Genomic DNA, 23,727 nt, shown 5'->3' with positions numbered 1-23,727 from the left:
TATATTTGCACTTTTTTTTTAGGAATGTAAGTCGGACTATATGGAGCTCAGGCTACAATGTCAAAAATTTGCCGTAGATTTGTTGCACCAGTCAAGAAATTCCCAAGAATTGGCAATAATATTAAATCACGATCCCGATAACCCTCCTTATGAGGAGGGAGAACACATGAAGCTGGCTAGATTGGAGCTGGCGATTCAGTATAAACAGAAAAAGGTAACAATTTTCATACAAGTGGGGGTGTCAACTAATCAACAAATTGTGTTTCAGTTCGTTGCTCATCCCAACATTCAACAGCTTCTAGCTGCTATATGGTATGAGGGAGTACCGGGATTTCGACGAAAATCTTCAGTGGAAAAAGTTATAATAATCGTCAAGACAGCGCTGCTGTTTCCTTTTTATTGTTTACTGTACATGTTTGCTCCTGAAACGAAAACTGGAAAGCTCATGAGGAAACCGTTTATGAAATTTTTGATACACGCATCTTCCTACTTGTTTTTCTTATGTAAGTTTGCTTGGGAGTCATGACACATTTTTTCAACCACTAAAAAATTATTTAAAGTAAATAAATAAAAGTGAGATGGAATGAAATCAGAAATTCCAAAAGTGTAACTGAAATCAGTTTTAGAATAACGACAAACTTACTTCGTCAATATAGAAATTTGATAAAGGTTGTGATTATGTTCTTATACAAATACTGGTATAGTTCAAGTAAACGATATAGTGCAATCTACCTCCCAACAGCTCCTCTTTATTAATATAGTTAGGAAACTAACTAATTTCGTTATCCAATAATGATTTCTGATTAAATAAGAATCACAATAACTATATTTGGAATCAATATTAGCTTTCATGTTCTTATGATAGTCAACCAATCCTCCACTTCTCTCGGTTCTTTTGTTCACAAGCATGTTAGGCGTACACATTCTCGAACCATCAGTCCACCGTTTCGTAACTGTGTCGTGAGTGTCATACCAAGTTTCATCCAAATAGAAAATCTGTCTATATTTTTTATCGACCTTTTTTTGGGTAATTGTTACATTCCACAATCTGAAAAAATATAAAAATTATAATGGAGAACTTTATACAAGTGTAGAAGGGCAAACTTTTTAGTTTACCCCGATAAGTTACTGTGTAAAAATCAAAGTATTTTTCACAAAGAAAAATCTTCTATTTATCAGTAACTTATCGTATTTCACAATTTTGCCTATCAAAAAAATTATTAAGAAATTATACTTATCTTTTACTTTTCGGAGGTCAAAATCTGCCTCCGTCTTCAGAAATGGATAAAAATTCGAATATATACGCAGTTATTCCTTTTTTGAGAGCTTACTTCTTTACTTTTTCGACAGATGTCAAAGAAGTTTTGAAATATGAAATTATGTCAATGTTGTTGATTGACAACTGAAATATTCGATGTAATACAAGATACTCTCCGATATCAGTTTGTTGCCATTTCGCAACTATCCAAAGTTTTCTTCAAGATGGGTAGCCAAGTACGGTCTATTTCTAAGGGGCTATTCGAGATACAATTCTCTCCAGACATGAGAATACACGCTGATTCTTTTAGCTTACGTCTCTTAGAATGAGGCTCATTGGTAATCTTTCTTGTCCTATTCCATTCCACCCGATGTTCACCGTCTGATTTTAAAATGTGTTCTGATAATTTTGATCCTGAATGTCTATATTTAGTTATTTGTTCTAAGTATTTGTTAGCCGATTCCACTATTCTTCTGCTTTCCATAACTGCTTGACGTCTGTTTATTATTTTAATCTGAATAAATCTGAATATTAGTTTCTTTATCCCGTGTTAGGAATCACACGTTAAAAGGTAAGACCTCGTATTCAATTTCTTCCTTATGATTTCAATTGTAGGAATCTCATTGCTTTTTTAACAGTCGTATATTGTTTTTTTCAATGATTTTATCAGATAAACATCTAAAGGTTTTGGTAATCCTGTATCACATCGCGTCTTCCGTTCGTAAGGTGTTTGTTTTTGACTATTTTACGTAGAGTAGAGAAACGAATTTCGGTGAAATCTGATGTTGCTTGTAATAATTTGTTTCCCTCCAAACCAAACTTGAGATGTAGATTCTTATATATATTGAAACATACTCTCTGTGTTTCAATATTCAAATGCATCTGAATGCTGATTCACTGGTATCTCTTTTTAGCATTGTTCACCATCGCTATTCGAATCACTACACTGGAAAAAGTCTGCGTTGTTATCACACTCGTTATTACTATTAGTAATTATCCAAGGACGCCACATTCCAAACAGATGAAAAAAAATTAAATAATTATAACTGCACCAATATCGAATTTCAACACTCAAATCGCGATCAGTTCCTGAACTGAACACGACGGCGATAACCTTCGCCGATTTCTATTCGTCACCGTAACATGACTTTAAATTGAATTTTATGACTCTTCAGCCATTCATAAAACTCGGTATTCGTTTTTTTTGCCTTTAAATGTGCACAATATCGTTTATTTCGACTATAAACATCAAACTAACTTAATGATGTTGATGATGATGAACAATAACAACAAAATAGTTTATGCTTTCGCGGTCGAGGTTTTTAGTGTCACTATTTTTATTCAGATTTGAGAACTGTCGATTTTTAGAATTTCTTTCTGATTCGCTGGCGAGAGTGGCTAGCTTCTTGAAAAGTTCATACATCTAATGAGTTTATCTTCGACGATTGAGTATAACGTCTGCGTAAAGCGTATTGATGTTGATTTATGAATAATAATTTTTAAGTTTGCATATGGTTCAAGTTGTTTCTTGGTGAGTGTTAAAGGTTCGGACTTCCATTGTCTTGAATAGTGTTGACAAATTTGAAATCTATGAAAATAAAAAAATTATTAAAATATTGAATGACCTATTTGAGAACTAATGTCAAAAAATATGTGGAAATGAACAATTAAATAAATTGGGTTCTGGATTGAACTAAAAGCGTTGATCAATTAGTGAAATGTCATTATTGTACAAATGATAAGAAAGGAAAAATAAAGTGAAATGATTGAGTAGAACAAGAAAGTACAAAACATGGTGATTTCATTAGGTTGAAAAAAATATTCAGCTAATTTATATAAGAACAGTCCATCCTATACGTTGGGGCAAAACTATTTAATAATCTTCCCGATTGCATGGAAAGGGGAAATGTAGAAAAGAAATTCAAACATACCCTGAAAGAATTCCCGATTAACGCTTCCTTCTACAGTGTTGCTGAATATCTGAGTCGATGGTTTTACAGTATGTTTTATATATTATATATTAATTGAATTTCAATTTTGTGTGACATTTTCATATATCAATTTGTTATATCTCACGTTTTTGTGACGATTTTTATAAATACCTACGTATCCTTTATCACCTTCAGATCGTAAAGGATTCAATACATTTTTGTTATCGATAGATTTCAAATCAAACTACTTTACGTCGTTTTAGCAGGGGAACCCACGATGCAAAATGTGGATTTACTCGAGCGTCATTGAGACATATTAGGTTGCAAAGCTTATATGATAAGGAGAAAAAAATGTTATATAATATATACCTTTTCATCGGTGGGGGAAGCGGCTATAGATTTTTGAATATGTAAAAAAATACTGTTGCATGGACATCTCGAGCGCGTCAGATATTGATAGCATCATTGTCCTACGTATTTTTAATGATGTTGGTATGTTAATCTGATCGTTTGGATGATGTGGGTGATTGTACGTAAGGGTTAAAAGTGAAAAGAAAAAAAAATTAATCGAGCGCGTCAGATTTTCTAAGGGGGTGTTAAGTGCAACAAAAAAAACTCTGATTTTAATCTGACGATTTCGATATGACGCAAACCCGCGGCCATTATTATAATGTGCAAAAGAAATTCGCCATTTTGGAATACTCAAGCGCGTCAGATTAAGATGTATATGGTTCATCTTTATGTTTTAGACGTGCTGTCTCATATTCTGACGATTATCTAGAGGAATTCCCTCAATCTGACAAAAACAATATTAAAAAAAAATTATTTCATTGAACTTAATTGATTGAAAAGCTCAGGAAATAGCATGCAAATAAATAAGTGTATGTTTTTTAAGTAGAATACTTGTATTTATAAGAAAATAATTTTAAAAAAATAATTTCTTATAATCAATTGATTAATTATTGAAAAAAAGAGAAATGGAACTTTCTATGCTTTTTAACACTTTTATTTGTAACTAACGTTACTGCAGTTTCGTCCTCTAAGGACATTTTCAAACTTATATATTGTATAAGTTATATATTGTATAAGTTTGAAAATGTCCTTATAGGACGAAACTGCAGTAACGTTAGTTACAAATAAAAGTGGTAAAAAACATAGAAAGTTCAATTTCTCTTTTCTTCATTATGATTTCCTACCATGTAGTAACGGCTACATCCATCAATTATTTTGATTAATTAATCATCATCTTCATCTTCATCAAGAACAAGTCTCTGTGATCAGCTGTGATGGCGTCATGGCAACAGAATTCAGAGTGGGGACGGAGTGAGAGAGTAATAGATAGAGAAAAAGTGAATAGAGAATAGAGGAATAGAAACTCGGATAGTGAAATATAGGTATCACACAGCTGCACGCATTAAATTTTATCGACGAATGTTTCTTATTTAGCCTTGCGGAAATAGTCAGATTATGTATTTTTCATTATCCTTGAATTATTCCCTTCAAAATGAAAAAAAATTTGCTACGCTCGAGAATGTCGAGCGTAGCAAATTTTTTACAACTTTGCAGCCCTCCCCTTTCTTCACGTCACTCTCAATTTGTCAGATTACTGAAATATACACTTTTTAGCATGTAATTAACTCACCCTACCTTAATCTGACCCGCTCGAGAATTTCTGACGATCAATTTTTTTTTACTAATCTGATCCTTCATCCCTCACGGGCGGCCTTATATATGGGGCTCATAATTGGTGGAGGTACTCAACTGGGTACAAGATATCCCCCTGTATATTAATCTGCCGCGCTTTAGTGAATCCCGAAATCCCCGCTTGGGCTCCCCTATTATTTCGATTGTTGGTACCCACAATCCTTTTCTGGTGATAACTGTTATAACCCGAAGACGATTGTGGATATCAACAATGAAAATGTTGTGGAGTGGGTTGGTTTTTAATCTTTATTTTTCTTAATTCTGAATTTAATGTTAGCATATTATTGACTTTTCACAGATTGTTCAACACCCATTTGTCAATTCATCCATTTAGTGCACAGTCATAGTCATTTGTTTTCTTCAGGAATTACCGTTCTTTCAAATTTCATACCCATTGCTACCTTCTCTTTTTCATTTTTTGATATTATTTGTCAACTAATATATCTTGATATTTCGATATTGGTATTTTCAATATTATTTTTTTCTCTCAGATTTCCAATCTGTCGTTTTTTGCTTCTGCTCCACGAGTAAAAAAAACATTTATGAAAATAACTGTTCTCACTTATATTTCAGTACTGCTGATTTTGGTGTCGCTGAGAGCGGATGATCTCGTTTTTGAATACTTCGGATCTGACTCAATGAAAGCTTATGTGATAGAGAAGTATGAGAGGCAAAGAGGCAATCCTCCAACCATATTGGAATATGCTATTCTCTTATATGTTATAGGTAAGTCGAAACGTATATTACTTTCCGCCAGGTTATAGTTTTTTTTTTAGGTTTCATAGTGGAAGAAATCCAAGAAATGCTGGTCGAGGGTATTAAATCCTACTTGCGAAATCTGTGGAATTTCATAGATTTCACCAGGAATGTACTGTATACTGCTGTCTTCGTTCTGCGGTTAGCATCTTATTTTCAGCAGACCGCAGAAATTCGTGAGGATCCTGCGACTGCGTTTATAAGGAGGGAACAATGGTATGCATTCGATCCGCAGTTAATCGCAGAGGGTCTGTTTGCTGGAGCTAATATTTTCAGGTAATAATTCATTTTTGTATAGCTGATATGATCAAACTCTTTCAATACATTACTGACATTCTTCCAAAATTCAAAATTTAGGTCACTCTTACTCTATCTTTCACTTCTAGTAAAGTTATCATCATTCTCTGTTTCCTCAAACTTCTATTTTTCTTCTCTCTCCTGAAACGCTTTAGCATTCTCGCTTTGGCCTTGATTAGTCTCCTAGTCCTTATCCAAGACATCCTTCTTCTCTTCTGTGAATCTTCCTGAAGGAAATATTATATAAGAGTTTTGTCCTTTTATACATGCTATTTTTGCCTGGGTATATCTATTGTATTTTTACAAGAGAATCATTGATTCGTTTCATATTATCAGAATCAAATATATTGATCTAACTTGCATAATAAAAACCCCCTCCAAAATCTGACTATTTATAGGTCATTTGAGTGCTTTCACATATCCCCTCTTCCCTCTCTCCGCTTCATCGGTTTTAGCGGGAGCTGACCGTTTGGCGGGAGTTGGTCGTGTTCCGACCGTGGTCGGTCGGTAGCCAAGCGGTTCGGCGTGGGTGAATTGTTCACTCACTCGAATTGACTGCCGTGTTGGTTGGTGGTCCAAGCCCTAGTCTGAACGATCGATCTTCACTTGCTATCGTCCAACCCGTGTTAGGAATCACACGTTAAAAGGTAAGACCTCGTTAATCCTTTGCTCGCACAAGTTTCGATTTCTGAGGGTTGTCGTTCGTAGGGATGCGACAACTGGTTAACGGAAAAACAGATTTTAAACAGATTATAGGTTTCCATATGATGCGTATCTCTACGGTAGCTTGACTAAATGTGTTGTTGGGCAACATATTTGCGGCTTCTTTGAATTTTCTCCTAAACTAGTGTTCCTCCTTGTGGGTGATTTTAGCTTAAGACCACTTGATGTTATGTTGATGAGTCCAAACATGCTCTGCTATTCCTGATTCAGCAAATCAGGAATTATTCTATCTCTATCTATTGATCTATCTATCTATTTATGTTTGACTTTTCTGAATATCAATTTCTGGTATAGCATTTAACAACAATACTCAAATTAGTAATACTTCTCTAACTGTATTATAGTAAAAACGATTTTTAAGAAATCCGAAAGGAATCATTGAAACGTGCAAATAATTTACGAATCAATTTGAATTGTCGTTTTTTAATAACTTCAATTTGCAGTGCTCTGAAACTAGTCCATCTCTTTTCCATAAATCCTCATCTCGGTCCACTACAGATATCTTTGGGACGCATGGTTATCGATATTGTGAAGTTTTTCTTCATTTATACTTTGGTTCTGTTCGCCTTCGCCTGCGGTAAGTCTGAATGGTGATCTAGCATAGACCTAATATTCAGTTACTTTTCAGGTCTCAATCAACTACTCTGGTACTTTTCCGATTTAGAAAAGAAGAGGTGTTACCACTTACCAAATGGGGAACCTGACTTTGAGGGAGCTGGTGATTCTTGCATGAAATGGAGAAGATTCGCCAAGTAATATAATAGAAAATAAAGACAATCGTTTGGTAATTGCTCGAACACACTATGAAATTTTGCTTCGAAATTTCCTATTTTCAAACTAGTATGGTATCAAATGAAACTCCATACTGCATCTCAGCATGGTTACAACTAAGTGATTGACATTTTTACAACCTTTAAAAAACTGTATTCTCCGGTTTTATATAACTGTGCATCATCAATCATCCATTGATCTAATTTTGGATATAATGATACAGTAAAAAACTCTTGGGTTAAGATATAAAAATATCTCTCAACTCATCAAACAATACGTGGAGGCCGCTTTAGATTCACATAATTTTTTTCGATCAACGTGCAACATGCACCAATCAGCTGATAAAATTTTCAAACTAGAAGCAGCAAATAGAATATCCTTTACACAAATAGAAAATTCCAGAATTTACTAGTTATAATGGAAGGAACTGAAGATGATAAAACATATCGGAATTGTCACTTATAATCTAAAGAATAAAAAATTAATCCAATGTATAAAAATCATTGTCGAGGAAATATGTTCTCAAGCGAGTTTTGAAAATAGAAATATTGGCGGAACTAACTATTTCTTTAGGCAGTTTATTGAAAATCCTTAGACTCAAATATTCAGAAGATTTCGAAGATACAACATATTTGCAATAGAGACTGTGGAAATCAGCGCAATTTCTCGTATTATAACTATGGACTTGTTGTTGTTATTTTTATTTGTGTATACGTATACACACATTTCTAAAATTAAAATACTTGTCATTGTTAAAATTTTTGATTCTTTAAAAATCGGTCTACAGGATGCTTTGCTTGGGGTATGGCAAATAATTTTCAAAATGCGTTTTTGTGCAATAAATTCGTCTGGTGCTCGAGTGGAAACACCCCAGAAATATATGCCATATCGTAATCAGGAGGTTACTTGTGCATGATATAATACGAATAATTGTTCACGTAACAAAATGTTCTTTATCATAAAATAAGATTAAAATGTAGACCATAAAATTCTCTACAAAAAATGTATCAATACTTTTTTTTCTTAGAGCCACCGTTTCTGAGATACGACGAGTCAAAAAGTTGTAATCGTCATTATATGCATAAGTATGCCACGTATATACATCTCTGAAGTAAGGAAGATGAGAAAACAAAATATTAATGAAAATATATAACGACGAGTATTATTTTTTTCAAACAACCCACTCAAGTAGACTATTATTCATGTGTTGTTGTAATTCATTTAAATATTTTGAGTATAATTGAAATTGATTATGTTCCACCAAATACTTCGATTTGGTAAGTTTTTTCTGAATAATGATAAGAAACATTTTTGTTCAAGCGTTTTTGAATCGTCTCAATCACTATTTTGGGCAAGTTTTGGTATGGTGGACCTTGATAGTTTTGAACTGACCGGTATTAAAACCTACACAAGATTTTGGGGTCTTCTGATGTTTGGTTCATACTGTGTGATCAATGTGATTGTACTACTGAATCTACTGATAGCGATGATGTCAAATTCTTTTGCAGCTATTGATGTAAGTTCGTTATTTCAATAATAATATTAATTTTTGTTTACAACAAATGTTATTTTCTTTCGAACTCAATATGGCCTAAATTTTGAGCTTATCTCAAATTGAAAACATAACATACCAAATAATACACCAATTATTTCGATGATATCTCATACATACACTTTGTTTTATTTAAATGTAAAGATAGAAACCCCTTGATGAAAGACCTTATATTTCATTTAATTATGATTCCAAACTAGTTATGAATTTGATTTGTGAATTGTTGTTCTTCGGTAAATTACCCTAAAAAAAGACAATGCCATCACCCATGAAGACGACATTTATAGGGAAAGTTTTAAGTTCAGACTCTCATTGTCCTTGAAGGTATTAATGGATTTAAAATCTATGAAAGCCCACAACAAGCCTCAAGTCTGTTCGAGATACGTTGACGTACAAAACAATATATACCTAAGTTATGAATCCAAACACCACCAATCTACCAAGAGAGGGATCGTCAAAACCATAATTGATGGTGAATTTCAGTTTCGACAAGATACGTACTGCCACTCAAGAAAACATCTTTAGCAGAATGATTACTCCAAAAAGCTGGTGCACCAGACTTTGCCTAGAAGATAAGAGCTTCCTTACCGCAGAGGGTTATCGGCGAGAGTAGTTAAACTAACGTCGTCCTATATCATGATGAACACATGCAGTGCCATGCGAAGCTGGATCAGGGAGTCTTAGAATTCATTCATGTCTAGTAATTAAGTAGTCAGAAAGTTTTTAGTTCATGTGTTCTGCCTCCCATTAATGACCTATGTCGCTGCTATCGGTTATGTCCTTGAAAATTAAAGCTCTTCTGATTGACCACCCTCATTAACCACAGCAGCGACATTGGTCATTAACGGGCAGCAGAACACATGAACTAAAAACCCGCTGGTCATTGTCGATTACTCATTTACAAGACATGACCTCTAAATGACTTCTAAGACTTCATGATCAGCTTGTGATGGCACTGCAGATGATACAGGTCCATCACGATCTAGGACAACGTTAGTCTAACTACTGGCGGGGATAAAGAGAATGGGGTTCGAGAACAACGTTTGAACCTGCTCCATTCGGGAACACCATCCAAAGCAGCCTCAGAATAATTAAGCCACCAAACGCGGACTGCGACTCAAATGACTATCGGGAACACCATCCAAAGCAGCCTCAGAATAATTAAGCCACCAAACGCGGACTGCGACTCAAATGACTACATTTACCGAATATGATATGTGTGCAGCAAAACCTATATCGTTGAAACCAAGAGGACATTGAATGTCCATATTGGCGAGGGAAAACCAGTAAATCAGTAATCTAGGAACATGTTTGGACTCATCAACAGATGGTCCGATACTGAGATAATCCACACAGGGAAGAACACTGGTTCAAAAGGAAGCTCAAAAAAGTTGCGTACATGTTGACCAGGAGAGAGATTAACCGCCCCCAGAAATATACACCGGCTTCAGCCCCACAACGTAAATCGTGGGGTGGGGGAAAACCATTCAGCAAACCAAAATCTGTTGTAAAGACGTTTACCTAACCCTACCAGATAGAGACACGAGAACAGTCTGCTGTGATCGTACATGCACCCAGCGACGGGACAACAAGAGCGACACCCACATGCAAACGAAAAATCACCACCTATACCAATAACACCTCCCCCCCCCCCCCAATTCGAGTCATCGGGGCCCTTTCGAAATGGAGGAACAGGAGACAGCGATATATTCCACGCTTTCACAAAACTTTGTTTCTTAATTAACATGAGAGAGACGCTGAGTTTGATCAACGATCTCATTCGACTGCTGGAGGATACGACGGGAGCCTTGAAAAAATGGAGAGCTTTCGTGGAGTTTCTCCAAAAATCAATAATTACAATTTATGAGATTGTACACAAGCTGTGTTTTGGAGATACGACACAAATGATTTCGAAAAACGCTTGCTAAATCCGATAATCACAACTTCCAATCCGGTTTTTTTAAAACGCGCTTTTCCTGGGAATCCCTGTCCCAATTCCGATCGCCGGCAAATGTGGTCTTTGATAGACTTCAATATCAACCTCAGGATGAGTGGCAGAGGGTGACAGAAGGAACTAAGCCGACCAAAAATTTATATCACAACTGAGTAGTTCTCACTAGCATTGTGAGGAACGCTCTTCACTGCTCTACGTCTAGATCAGGGTTTCCCCATTCCCATTCCTCTCCACTCCCTTGGAGTGTCTACAGCTGATATACAGATGCAATGTACATATTCACTCTTCGTAAATGAATATTTTTAATTTTGATGAAATTTGTGGCAGGTCGAAGCAGAGTTTGAGAGGTGTTGGATCGCGAATGCTTTATTTTCTAGGTACTAGTTTGGATTTGTATTTACTTTTTCGTTGTAAGGAATCTGATAGTTATCCAATAGATTGATTTTCAGGAAGCTTCAGACACCGAATGGAAGTTTGCCAGGACCAAACTGTGGATGAGTTACTTCGACGAAACTGGCACCCTACCTCCTCCTTTCAACATATTTCCAAAACCGAAAATGTTATTGAAACTTTTCAGATTGAGAAAAAAAGACAAATTGAGAAGAATGTCGACTAAGGTATTGAAATATACACTACTATCCAAACTATTTAGTAGATTATGAAACTTTAGTAGATATTGAAACTTTTTAGTAAATGGAAGAGTGACATCAAGTTTGTTATTGATTCGTTTGAAAATCTATTCTGAATCACCAAGACTTCATGTTCTTGAAGTTACATTGAAATTATTTGGAAATTTAGAGACAGAAGTATTATTTTTTGCATAATTCACGAAATACAGATGAGAAAATATCTCGCTATTGTCTTGCTTTTATACGATATTTTCAATTTTACAAAATAATTGTGAATGTCTATGGTGATGAAATATTTCTGTAGAATGTAATATACAGAATGGCCCACAAATCTGATCGTAAGGCACAAAACTTCCAGGAAATGAACGTATCGCAAAAATCCAAAGGAAATTATTTTGTAACCTTACAAACTTACTCTCGTTCATTGGTGTTAATTCAGGATACATTTGGTTGAATTTTTTACATGTTCTGACAATGATTTGATCACTTTGTTCATGTGTATAATAAATAATTTCTTAAGAACTCCGTTTCAATAATCGATATTTGCATTCATTTTGGAAGATGATTCGAAACACCGTCGATAACTCTTTGTAAATTACTTATAAAAGTAACCGAACTGCTATAAGCTTGATAATTCCACTGCTACCTAAATCCAAATTCTAAAAAAAAAATGTTTCTAGAAGAAGCGACTTTATTGAGAAAACTTGACGATTTAGGTATAGGGACTTGATATATCATCTTGAAGCATTTTTCACCCTCTTTCAATTTACCGAGTAATATACAGGGGGTTTCGTTTGAAAAAATGAACTTTTGACTACTTTTATGTTAAATGGAAATAATAGTAATTTTAACACGCCCTGTATGATATGGAGTCGATTTCTTGGTGTTTGGATAGTTTGGACAAACTCGAAATATTCAAATAGAATATTTCGAGTTTGTCCAAACTATCATCAAAATATCAACTTTTCATGAATTGAGAGTACTGATGTTCCCAATTTCAATTAAGGCTATGTTTTGGACCATATTTAGCACAATTTATTTTTTATCTCGAAAACGGATAGAGATAGGTATAGGACATTATTAACAAAAAAGTATTAAAATACCAGAGCGATTCCAAAAATGTATTAATATACGGTGTGTTCCATTTAAAAAATAAAGTTGCTAGGACTTTTTGATGGAAGTGGCAACGCCGCAATGCTGAAAATATTTTAGATCGATAGAACAGGTAAGGAAATATGAGAGGTGAAATTTTCAGAAAAACCATGCTTTGCGTTTTCCAGAAACGTCTAACCTACCATCGACCGTGGGTCACGCTGTATAAAATAATTATGTATGAGATGAAAAGTAAATTATGTTTCAAAACGGTAATCCTTCACAATACTCACAAAATGTGCGTATTATTACACAACAGGTTTTGAGGTAGCTGAATGAGATGAAGGGGTGCTTCTTTGGTCAACCAAGTTCTTTAGATTTGTTTTTGTGGAGCCTCATTAAAACCAACTATATCGCATTCCATTTGACGTTCAAAAGGCAATATATGTCGTAAAGTGACAATGCATGTACTCCAAAATCATCGATAACATTTTCAAAATCCTGTATATTCTATGGCGGAAGTTTCCAGTATTTACTTGATTGAAAATGCTGGTATTTTTGCATTTTTTGAAAAAAAAATCTTTTAAGCAATTTGAAACTTCATATCTTTTAAACGAGTGAAGAGATTTTCAAAAACGAAGTAGCAGTAGCAACCTCATGATTTCTGATCTATTTCGTACACTGTTTACTTACGTCAACTTCATAGATAGTAGTAGGTATGAGGTATGTACACTCCTCATACCTATGTACACTCCTCCACCATAGTATATCTCTGATTATCATTATTATTATACCTTAAGTACACAAGGAAATCATATTTCAGAGGAGGAACAGAGAAGAAAAAGAAAGGGATTATAGGTACACGGCAGTTATGAGAGCACTTGTCTGGAGATATGTAACTGCCATGCACAGAAAATGTGAAGAAGCCGTTGTGACTGAAGATGACGTGAATGAACTTAAAAGCGACATCTCTTCGTTTCGATATGAAATATTGGAAGTACTTGGCAAAAATGGAATGGACATATCATGTGCAGAAAAGAAAGAAAAAGGTATGTAATTATTAAGAATGGCATCAACTATTGAATATATATGCTTCAAACGTTTTACATTACTCGTACAATTGACGAGATCATCTAACTCAGACATTAAATAAATATGTCAGGAAAGTTAAAGTCTTTTACATTCAGCGTCGACCTCTTTCAAAAAAATATGTTTCCAAAGCTTGGCTGAATGATTCAGCGGTCATCTTTTCCAACACTTTTTGAGAACGGGAGTGTTAGCAATTTTAGTACTTTCTATCCGGATTCAATTCTCTGTTCACTATAAAATCAATGACAATGAGTTCTCTATCTATAATCTCTGTAGAAATTCCGGCTATTCATTAATCAGTGGCGGCGCAAGACCTAAATTTAATGTGGGCAATATACATTTTGCGAGGCCCTCTGCAAAAACAGGTTTTAAACAATAAAAAAACTCAACCAATACTTTATTCATTAAAAAACACTTACCAAAGTAAGGCCCACGCCTTACGCCGCCTCTGTTTAAGGTATCAGAAAGGATCGGTGAAGGCCATAGTACAGGATTGATTTTTTTGTACATAAATTTTATAACCACTATTGAATGATATGAAAGTTTCATTTCCAGCTGTACTCGGTAAAAAAATGAAAGTTTGGGAGAGGCGATTGATGAAAGACTTCAAAGTGGGACCAGTTGCAACTGAGGAAGAAGAAGAATTGTTTGCGAGTCCACCTGAAAACGAGAATTCTCTAGCAAAGTGAGTTTGTCAAGAAATAAAAAATTCAAACTGACCATTCTGTATTCTATTCCAGATTTAGAAGAATTGCCAAGTTGGCAATACTGGATTCCGGTATCAATAAATGGAGACAAGTGGTGAGAGGAGCCCAAATTGCGTACGTTTTTTTCTCAATAATGATAGAAATAATCATAAATCACCTCTGATTAATTTTTTTCATCGCCTGAAGTCATCAACGTGATTCGGGAAACGCGTGTTGAGAAGAGTATTCGATTTCTGGTGATTGGTAAAAATGCATATAATAAAAATAAAATAGGACCCAATACCGAACCCTGAGGCACACCGCACCTAGGGGCAAAGATTCTAGGAGCACTCGCCATCAACAGGAACTTTCAACAAGAATTTCATTGCTTAAAATAAACCAACAAAAAACAAAGAACGTTTTATCGTATGTAATACAAATGTGAAAGATTGATTTTCACTCTCCCGGAATAAGAAAAAAGGTTTCTGATTATATACCGCATGCCGGTGGGACGGTAGCCTGGTGGATTGACGTGAGTGGTTTGCTTCTCTCACTCAATCGACCGCTGTGCGGACCGGTGGTTCGAACCGCAAGGCCGAACGATCGATTTTCACTTCATATTGTCCAACTCGTGTTAGGAATCGCACGTTAAAAGGTAACACCTCGTTAGTCCTTAGCTCGTACTCGACTTTTGAGAATTGAGGGGGGGCGACAGCTAGTTAACGGAAAAACAGATTTCAACAGATGTTTTGAGGAGTTAAAGATATCTGAGTGTGATTCTATAACAATACTTATTTTTCATAGTGTAATGTTCCTGGTGTGGTGATATTTTTAAATTTCATTAGGAATGTTTAGAGTAGGTATAAACTGAATGAAAAAATGACTTTCAGGAAACTCAATGTTCATGTAGTTAATTGAAAGTAGTTGAATAGAATTTTTTTGATTTTTATCTACAGGTTGAACATATCATTCATTTCTTGTAAGAGTAGATTATGTTTGTGAATGTATATTTAAATTATTGATTATTCAACTACCCAATATGATCAGAAGATCTTCTTGATCTGTTTGAAGTCAAATTGTATTGAAATTTTTTCCATAGATAATATTCTGTATTGTTATCGTATACACGAAAAAATTAATTAACGAAAGAATTGAAAAAATATCCAGGTCCCAATTAAAAATGTGTGATCTGATGGGGGCCCTGAATACGCGAAACATCCTATGATAAATGTTAGGCGTTGCTAGATTCTATGAAGAACAACAATATGGCCCACAGGAAGAGAAAAAAAAGTAATTTTATAGTTTTTCCCCTGTATCTCGCAAACTCCTCAATTTATCATGGGTTTTTCTCAATTCCTCGCGATTTAGGAGATGCTAATGGTGAGAATCGAAAAAGTAACCACCGTGTATACTAATAAATCATTTCAAACAAATAATATCCAAGTCCTTTAACAATATATTTCATTTAAGGTCTCAGATTGGACGTTGTCATACCAGAGATTCTTTCAAGAAGCAACAAAACTTGCAAAAAGCCATGGAGGAAGCCAAGAGATTAGCATCGAAAAGTCCAGAGAATCTCTCAAGAGCGACAACTCCTATATTGTTGCCAGATATGACCGGGGCCGATATTATGGATTTGGTCAGAGGAGAAGACCATTCAAGTAAATGAATTTTTATACCATTGTGAATAATAAAATAAGAATGTTCTAATAAGTTCTTTTCCCCAGTGTGCGAATTTTAGACTCAATAGTAAAAAAGAATCCGTTGAATTGAATCATAGGAATTTCTTCTTTCCTCTGGTACCAATATCGAACAAAATTTTTGCATCAATTTTTCATGATCAACGGAGTCATATATAAATACGGTGCTGTACACTGGTCTATTATCATTGCATGACGTCGTTGAAATTGAAAGTAAAATTTTTATTTGCCACGTAATCTTTCAGTCAGTTAAACCAACTCAATCGGATTCAAATCCGGGTGATATGGTGGCAATCGTACAACGTTGTGATTTGCTGCTAAAAAGAGTTGATCTATTTCATACCGCTTGAATTTTGGCTTATAGTTGTTTATGAGGACACCAACTTTTTATAATTATCAAAATTCATCTCGTTGTGGCTTTTAAGACACGCCCGAAGAAGCTTTGTATGATGTTTCCAATAGAAGAACCGGCTATAGACCGATTACAGATCGACAGTTCACAAAGTTAACATTCTCGAAAAGGGAGACAGTACATAGAAGACGGGCTTCGAAAGATTTAATAATAATAATTTCAATTTTATGCATGCAAATTCTTTAAAACTATCATTATATAAGAATACTACGACCGAACTTGGAATCACAATTTCTCTTTCACAGATACTAACACAGAGACAGACAGACAATTTTTTTCAGAGCAACTAGTGGTCTAATCTTTCGAAAAAGTTTGTGTCCGTTCTAGATATCGTAGTATCTATGCAATCCTAAAGGGCAAAATGAGAACACCCAAACAGATAAAAATGGGAAAACAGTAAAAAAGACTACTGACTCATCCACCAATGCCGTAGAGAATGACTTTACTTCAAATAGAAATAAATTTGGTGTAATCATGGAATATAAAGACAAAAACCACAGGGAAAATAACAGGAAAGATATAAAAACGAAAAACTTGGAGGAAAATAATGTAAAAAATGATAAGAAAATCATTTTTGTTGCTGGAAATAATGGTCGGGATGTGGCAGGTTTCTCAAGAAAACAATTATCAGGAGAATATACAATTGAATCAATCTTAAAACCAAATTGTACTGAAATTGAATTGATGAAGACTTCAATAAATGCAAGCCAGCATCTGTTAAAAACGGATCTCCTAATTATATGGCCTAACAGAATTGACAATATCTCTACTATAGAGCTGGCAGAAATGTCACATAAAACAAACCTAATGACGAGAGAAAATACATAAATCATATTTCTCTCCTGAAGGAAGCACATCTTGCTGGCCTTCCTTTAATAGTTGTAGAATGCAACAATGTCCTGCAAAGAAGGAACTACTACCGAGATAACAGGAACATCAACAAAACCGGAAAATGGCATATTTGTAAATTGCTAGTGAAAGTTTTAAAATTGAAAACCAAAATGTTTTAGGACCCTCTACAATAAATATGAGCGTTATAAACGATGAAGAAAAACCAGGTCACAGTGAAAATTCGCAACCTATTCGACAGGCTACTCTATCTGAAGAATTAATGGAAACTGAGACACAGGAAGAAAACTTACAATATAATTTTTTGTATCCTCGCCTAAGCCAGATTGCTCCAAAGGGCATGTGAAACAAAATCAAATTTTACTCTAGAACACATCACATACATGGGGGGGGGGAATGATACTTCTCAGAAACAATATGGAGTACAAAGAAATGAAAGAGGTGGCAGGTTTTTCAATTGAAATGCAGATTGAAATCGTTGGAGTTATGACAAAATATGGAATCATTCTGGCACTCTACAGATCGCCACAAGGAGAAATCGATATATTTTTAGAACTGCTGGACTCAGTCTTGCAATTTATAACAGGAACGAATAATATGGAAACTATTTATTTAGCGGGAGATTTTAACATCGATTTCATGACTGAAAGTAACACATGCTGTTCTGTGGAGGATCTGCTGTCATCCTATAGATTACATAAAACAACTGTAGAACCATCACGTGTAACATATAGATCTCAAAGCTGCATCGATAACATATTCACAAACACAATTTCTGAAACGAACTCTCAAACAGTAAATTTACATATGTCAGATCATATGGGACAAATACTAAATTTACCTCAAAAAGATGAAAGAATAAAAAATAACATGGTGACAGCGAGAAATATAAATATTAAAAACATTGATAAATGCAAAAAGAAATTATCAGAATTGGATTGGACAACATTACTTGAAAATCTTGATCCCTGTACAGCCTACACATGCTACCATGATGCATTTCTGACAATATATGAATCATGTTTTCCTATAAAAGAAAAGACAAATAAAAGAAGAACAAAATCGTCAAAATGGTACACTGAAGAACTGAAAAAGATGAAAAATAGGTTGGATACCTTAGACACAATAAGGAAAGTAAGATCAGATGAAGCATCAGAAAGAGCTTATGTTCAGTACAAACACGATTATAATAGAAACATAATAGAAACAAAAAAGAGGTATAATGAAGAGTACATTGCACAGGCTGTCGACAAAACTAAAGCAATATGGAATATTATTAAGTCTGAAACAGCACCGAATATTACAAAAATCAACAAATCTAAACTCATGGCTGATGAGTTAAACGACTATTTTGCAATGGTAGGATCAGAAACAGCAAGTAAAATAGGAAAAATCAATGTTTCCGCTATTGAAATGCTGAGAAATAATAATATAGATAATGTCCGATCAATCTATTTTTCTGAAGCGGATTTTAAATGAAATTAAACGTAAACGAACTAAACATATATTTAGAATTTCAACCACAATTTTGAAGGACTTAGTTGATGTAATAGCGCAACTTATTGCATTAATAATCAATAAATGCATAAACGAAGGGGTGTTTCCAGATGAACTAAAGCATGCAAAAGTTATACCAGTTTTTAAAAAAGGGGAAGATATTCCAAATAACTTTAGACCCATTTCAATTCTACCAATAATATCAAAGATTTTCGAAATGGTAATCAAAAAGAGATTAGTCCAGTTCTTTGAAAGTTCAGCATTCTTCAACAGCTCTCAGTATGGATATCAGCAAGGAAAATCTACAATGACAGCAATGATAGAGATTATTAAAAAAATCATAGATGACATTGATAATCAAGAGGACTCCCAGATATTAAGCTGTGACTTGAGTAAAGCTTTCGATACTGTTGACCATGAAATACTGTTAGAGAAATTATCATATTATGGAGTAAGAGGAATTTCGTATAAACTGCTCAAGTCATACCTGTCAAATCGTTTTCAATCGACATGGTGGAAAAATTCACTATCTCAGACAATTCCGGTAACTCAAGGAGTGCCCCAAGGTTCTATTTTAGGGCCAATTCGGTTTATCATCTACACAAACGATCTTCTCGAAAATATCAAGGTTTATGCATCAAGTGCATATGCAGATGATACAACTTTTTTAGTTAAAGGCAAAGATGAAGGTGACATGAGACAACAGACAGAACAAGTTCTAGCCGAAGCAGATATTTGGTTTACGGCAAATATACTCCTGCTAATCAAAGAAAAAACTCAAAGGCTAATGATGTCAAGCAAAAACAATACAGAGGAAAAATCACTAAAATTCCTTGGAATACATCTGGCCTAAAAACTAAATTGGAAGGTACAAATAAGCAAAATGAGTAAGAAGCTTAATTCAGCAATATATTGTATAAGGAGAATGAAAACAATCCTTTTGTGGGGCACAAGTTCTGATTCAAACAAAATATTTGTTCAGCAAAAAAAAGCCATCAGAATTCTATGCGGACTTGCATATAGAGATAGTTGCAAAGAGGCTTTTCGTCAACATAGAATCCTCACCATTCCCAGTGCATATATATAGTTGTCTAAAATATGTTCACGCAAATCCAGAGATGTTCTCAAAAAATGTACTCAATCATTCCTATGATACCAGAAATAAAGATTTACAAGTTCCTCTTCATCGATTGAAGAAAACACAGCAAGGATGCGATTATTGGGGCGCAAAATTATATAATAAAATTCCAGACTTTGCAAAAAAGAAACACTCGAATGAATTCTCCATCTGGCTGAAAAATGTCCTAATAGAAAAATGTTTCTATTCAATAGAAGACTTTATAAATGAATAATACATGTACTACATCTCTTGTAGGTTTACATGTGCATGATAATTTTGTATATATTTATTTTATTTTGATCTGTGCATCTCTGTGTATATGTATTTTAATTTTAATACTAAGGAAATAACGACGTTGTAATGTTTCATTTACAATGAATAAATTGATTGATTGATTGATTGATATTATAATGTGTCAAATCTAACTTGACAGTACCTCTCTACATACGATGATATGCGATTATAAAAAACTATATTATTCATTTCGTGATCATTTATTCACATTTAGATACATTTTCCAGATTTAACGAAAAAAATAGCAAGTCTGAGTCCAAGAGTCGGAGTTGTAAGGACTCGCCTCACTCCCACAATCAATATAGAGCCTCCACCTGTTACATCTAGCAAGAGTATCAAATTTGCTGATTTTAGTATAACAGAAGAGGATGCAGAAAGCTTTGAAAAGTCTACCAAAAACAGTAAAGATGAGCCAGATTTAATAAACCTCAATAGTGAAAAAAATTCTCCTCTGTACGCTTTGAAAAAATCACCAAGTTCGTCTTCCATAGAACTGTCGAACACAAAGGATAAAGACTATGAAGGTTCCAGTAGTGCTCATCCAGAAAGTTCTCCAGTATTGTCTTCCAATCCAGTGGACACAAACAGTCCAAGCAGTCATTCTGTTGGAAAAAATTCAATCGACTCTTATATTGATCCCAAGAGAAATGAAGAAATTGAAGCTGAACTAGACGGAATCTTCAATACATCGGAAGAGGAAGATGAAACTGAAAATTTGAAAGTGGATTTGGAAATTGCACGCAGTAAAATTCCAGAAGATCTACGAATGGAGAATAATTCGGAAGTACAAAGCCAGGATACATCTGGGATAATGTTTTCGACAAAAGAAAAGACTGATGGTGGTGTCGATGAATTTATAGGACCCAAGACGAGTAATAAAAATGAAAATATTCAAGAGAAAAGCGAACTCGAGGAGATGGGTTCTCACAGAAGTAGTAATTCCCCAAACAATGAAGTACATCATGATACTTGTGTGACTAACAAACTACCAGAAGATACTGAAAACAAGAGTTATCGATCAAAAGATGATCAAAACCCTCAACAAAATCATCCAGCTACAAACTCAACAGAAACTATTAAAAAGAAATTTGAATCGATTGAATTACCTGAAAAGAGTTGTATTCAGGAAACATCGAACAAAAATTCAGAAAATATAATGCAGACAAGTAATTTGAGAAAAACGCCAGAGATATTGAAACCTGAGGTTCCTAAGAAGCCTTCTGTAACATTTTCACAGGTAAAGTAATTCATTGAATAGTAGTAGATTTTGTTGAATAGATCAAAATTCGAAAGTTGAGAAAATAAAAAAATTACATATTTAAAAAATATCACAATTTTCATTTTAGAAACATTTTTATCAAATTGAAAAGGAAATATGTTAGGAGAGATGAGTTTTTTGGAAAAAAACTCTTCAAAAAGATTTGTAGGTCGTGCATAGATGTTTCTTTGAGGTACAAACTGAATGAAAAAACAGTTCAAAATAACTACTTTCATATGATCATTGATTTATACGAAAGGAGCATGTCCTTTCGAAACTACAATCTACATATAAACATTGGATAACATTCAGTTTTACTATTTGGTGGTTGAGTACGTTGCCATTATAAAAGTTGATGAACAATCTTCAATTACTGAGTAATTCTACAGTTAAATCCAAATTACATAATAAACAATGAAACATAACACAAAAGTATAAAGAGAAAGGGGATTTAGGACAATCAAAACAGCAACACAAATAAAATATTCTAATTTTTATCGTTAAAATTGTCCGGAAAAAGAACTCCACTGAAACTTTGAAATTTCGGCCCGGTGAAACAGGTATTAGCTTGTGGATACTTTACTTTTTAGTTGGGGTTTTGTCAAAGAAACATTTCAACGCAATGTTTATTGGTTTTTGTATACGAAAAAATGTTGACAGACGATATTTTCTATATTCATATTTCTCTATCAATTCGATATGTCCATAAAAATGTTTTCTTATTTTTTAGCTCAATTTGCCAAGATCTCCTTCTCCAGCTACAACCCCAATGTCGCAGCGAAATATACAGAGGATTCATGATAAAAAAGTGCAGCCCAAATATGGTTGGTTGTAAATTTCAACCCAGCTACAACCCCAATGTCGCAGCGAAATATACAGAGGATTCATGATAAAAAAGTGCAGCCCAAATATGGTTGGTTGTAAATTTCAACTTTGATATGTTCATTACTCGTGATTTTTGATTTACAGTACTGATACATTTATTTATCTTTTGTACTCTCGTAAACCATAAACGATTTGGATGTTGAGAAAATGATCAAACACATATAAACTTTGTTTTATTCAGCATACCCAGTTCAGGATATTATATGCAGTTGTGTATGATAATAATAATAATAATACAAGCACCAAAAGCAAGACGATATTTGTCGTGGAGTTTTCAGCTCCTGGCGAGACGAATATCGTCCGAAAAGAGGAGGAAAAACGGATAAAATATCGAGATTTTCTCTTCGAACTCCGCAGGCTCTATCCAGACCAATCTGTTAAGATGGTTGTTCTGATTATTAGAGTCCTTGGTGGAATGATGCCCTCTATACTCTCGTATCTCAATATCATACCGGCTTGCCGCACTAAGGCAGGAATCTTAGCCGCACAGATGCAGAAGGCTGTCATTCTTGGCTCACTGCGCTTGCTCAGGGTACATGATTCTCGGACCCAATGATCACTTACCCCACGGTGTGGGGAGTGGTCATTGGTTGATAATGCTGGCGCGCCCTCCCAAATGTATCGGGGCTTCGGGAGATAGGGCCTGACCAGCGCAAACTACGGTTGAAAAAACAATAATAAACGTCTTTATTACTACAACCACACACAAAAAAATAACAATATTAAGTTCTAACTACATATATAAAGTTAGAGTAAAAGGCGAAGTTCAATTTTCGCAGCTAAGCAATAACAGCTAAATTGTTATTCCATCATTCTATCCGAAACTATGCAATTTTTTTAATGACATGCTCTATGCAAAATTTGTATTTGATTCTGCTTGAAAAACCTGACATTTATATTTATTGAAATTAAAATCAACCTTGTACCACTTAAATCATTATAATATCACAATTGCTTTTCATTTATCAGTTATGTCATATGTCAAAATAATTGAAGCAACTTGAGGCGAAAGTTTCAAAGTGAATTTTGTGTTTTGATAACGGAAAATGATTGGTTTCCAAAACGTCAACCGCTAAATAAAGCTGACTATTGAAATATACACACATCGGAAAAGTCTAGGGATATTTTTATAACATACTAAATATCATAAAAATAAATGCATGATGTCGTTTAATTTCGATTAAATTGGTACACTCGACCACCCTGTAGATTTCTATGGGTTGAACAAAGCCTGCAAAAACTATAACTAATCTTTTATCAAGTTTTTTTA

The 23,727-nt window shown here is 34.4% G+C and overlaps 1 protein-coding gene across 2 annotated transcripts in view; it reads left to right on the top strand.

Moving 5' to 3' along the window:
• Positions 1-22,607, top strand: part of trpl (transient receptor potential-like) — a 98,668-nt gene extending 76,061 nt beyond the window's left edge. For both annotated transcript variants that reach the window (XM_074183168.1, XM_023157464.2), the window contains exons 6-19: positions 23-214; positions 269-503; positions 5,467-5,619; positions 5,670-5,925; positions 7,113-7,246; positions 7,298-7,421; positions 8,761-8,956; positions 11,396-11,563; positions 13,491-13,716; positions 14,312-14,441; positions 14,497-14,577; positions 15,913-16,103; positions 20,542-21,551; positions 22,303-22,607. In XM_074183168.1, the coding sequence (XP_074039269.1) occupies positions 23-214; positions 269-503; positions 5,467-5,619; positions 5,670-5,925; positions 7,113-7,246; positions 7,298-7,421; positions 8,761-8,956; positions 11,396-11,563; positions 13,491-13,716; positions 14,312-14,441; positions 14,497-14,577; positions 15,913-16,103; positions 20,542-21,551; positions 22,303-22,407 (3,201 nt within the window). In that variant the 3' untranslated portion in view covers positions 22,408-22,607. The remainder of the gene's footprint in view (positions 1-22; positions 215-268; positions 504-5,466; positions 5,620-5,669; positions 5,926-7,112; positions 7,247-7,297; positions 7,422-8,760; positions 8,957-11,395; positions 11,564-13,490; positions 13,717-14,311; positions 14,442-14,496; positions 14,578-15,912; positions 16,104-20,541; positions 21,552-22,302) is intronic.
• Positions 22,608-23,727: the final 1,120 nt, after the last annotated feature.

This window comes from Leptinotarsa decemlineata, unplaced genomic scaffold, assembly GCF_025532065.1.
Source record: "Leptinotarsa decemlineata unplaced genomic scaffold, Ldec_3_MD MMD2_tig00026336_RagTag_RagTag, whole genome shotgun sequence".
Lineage (NCBI taxonomy): Eukaryota > Metazoa > Arthropoda > Insecta > Coleoptera > Chrysomelidae > Leptinotarsa > Leptinotarsa decemlineata.
The sequence above is the reverse complement of the archived record's forward strand: the minus strand, read 5'-3'. Positions and strand labels throughout refer to the sequence as shown.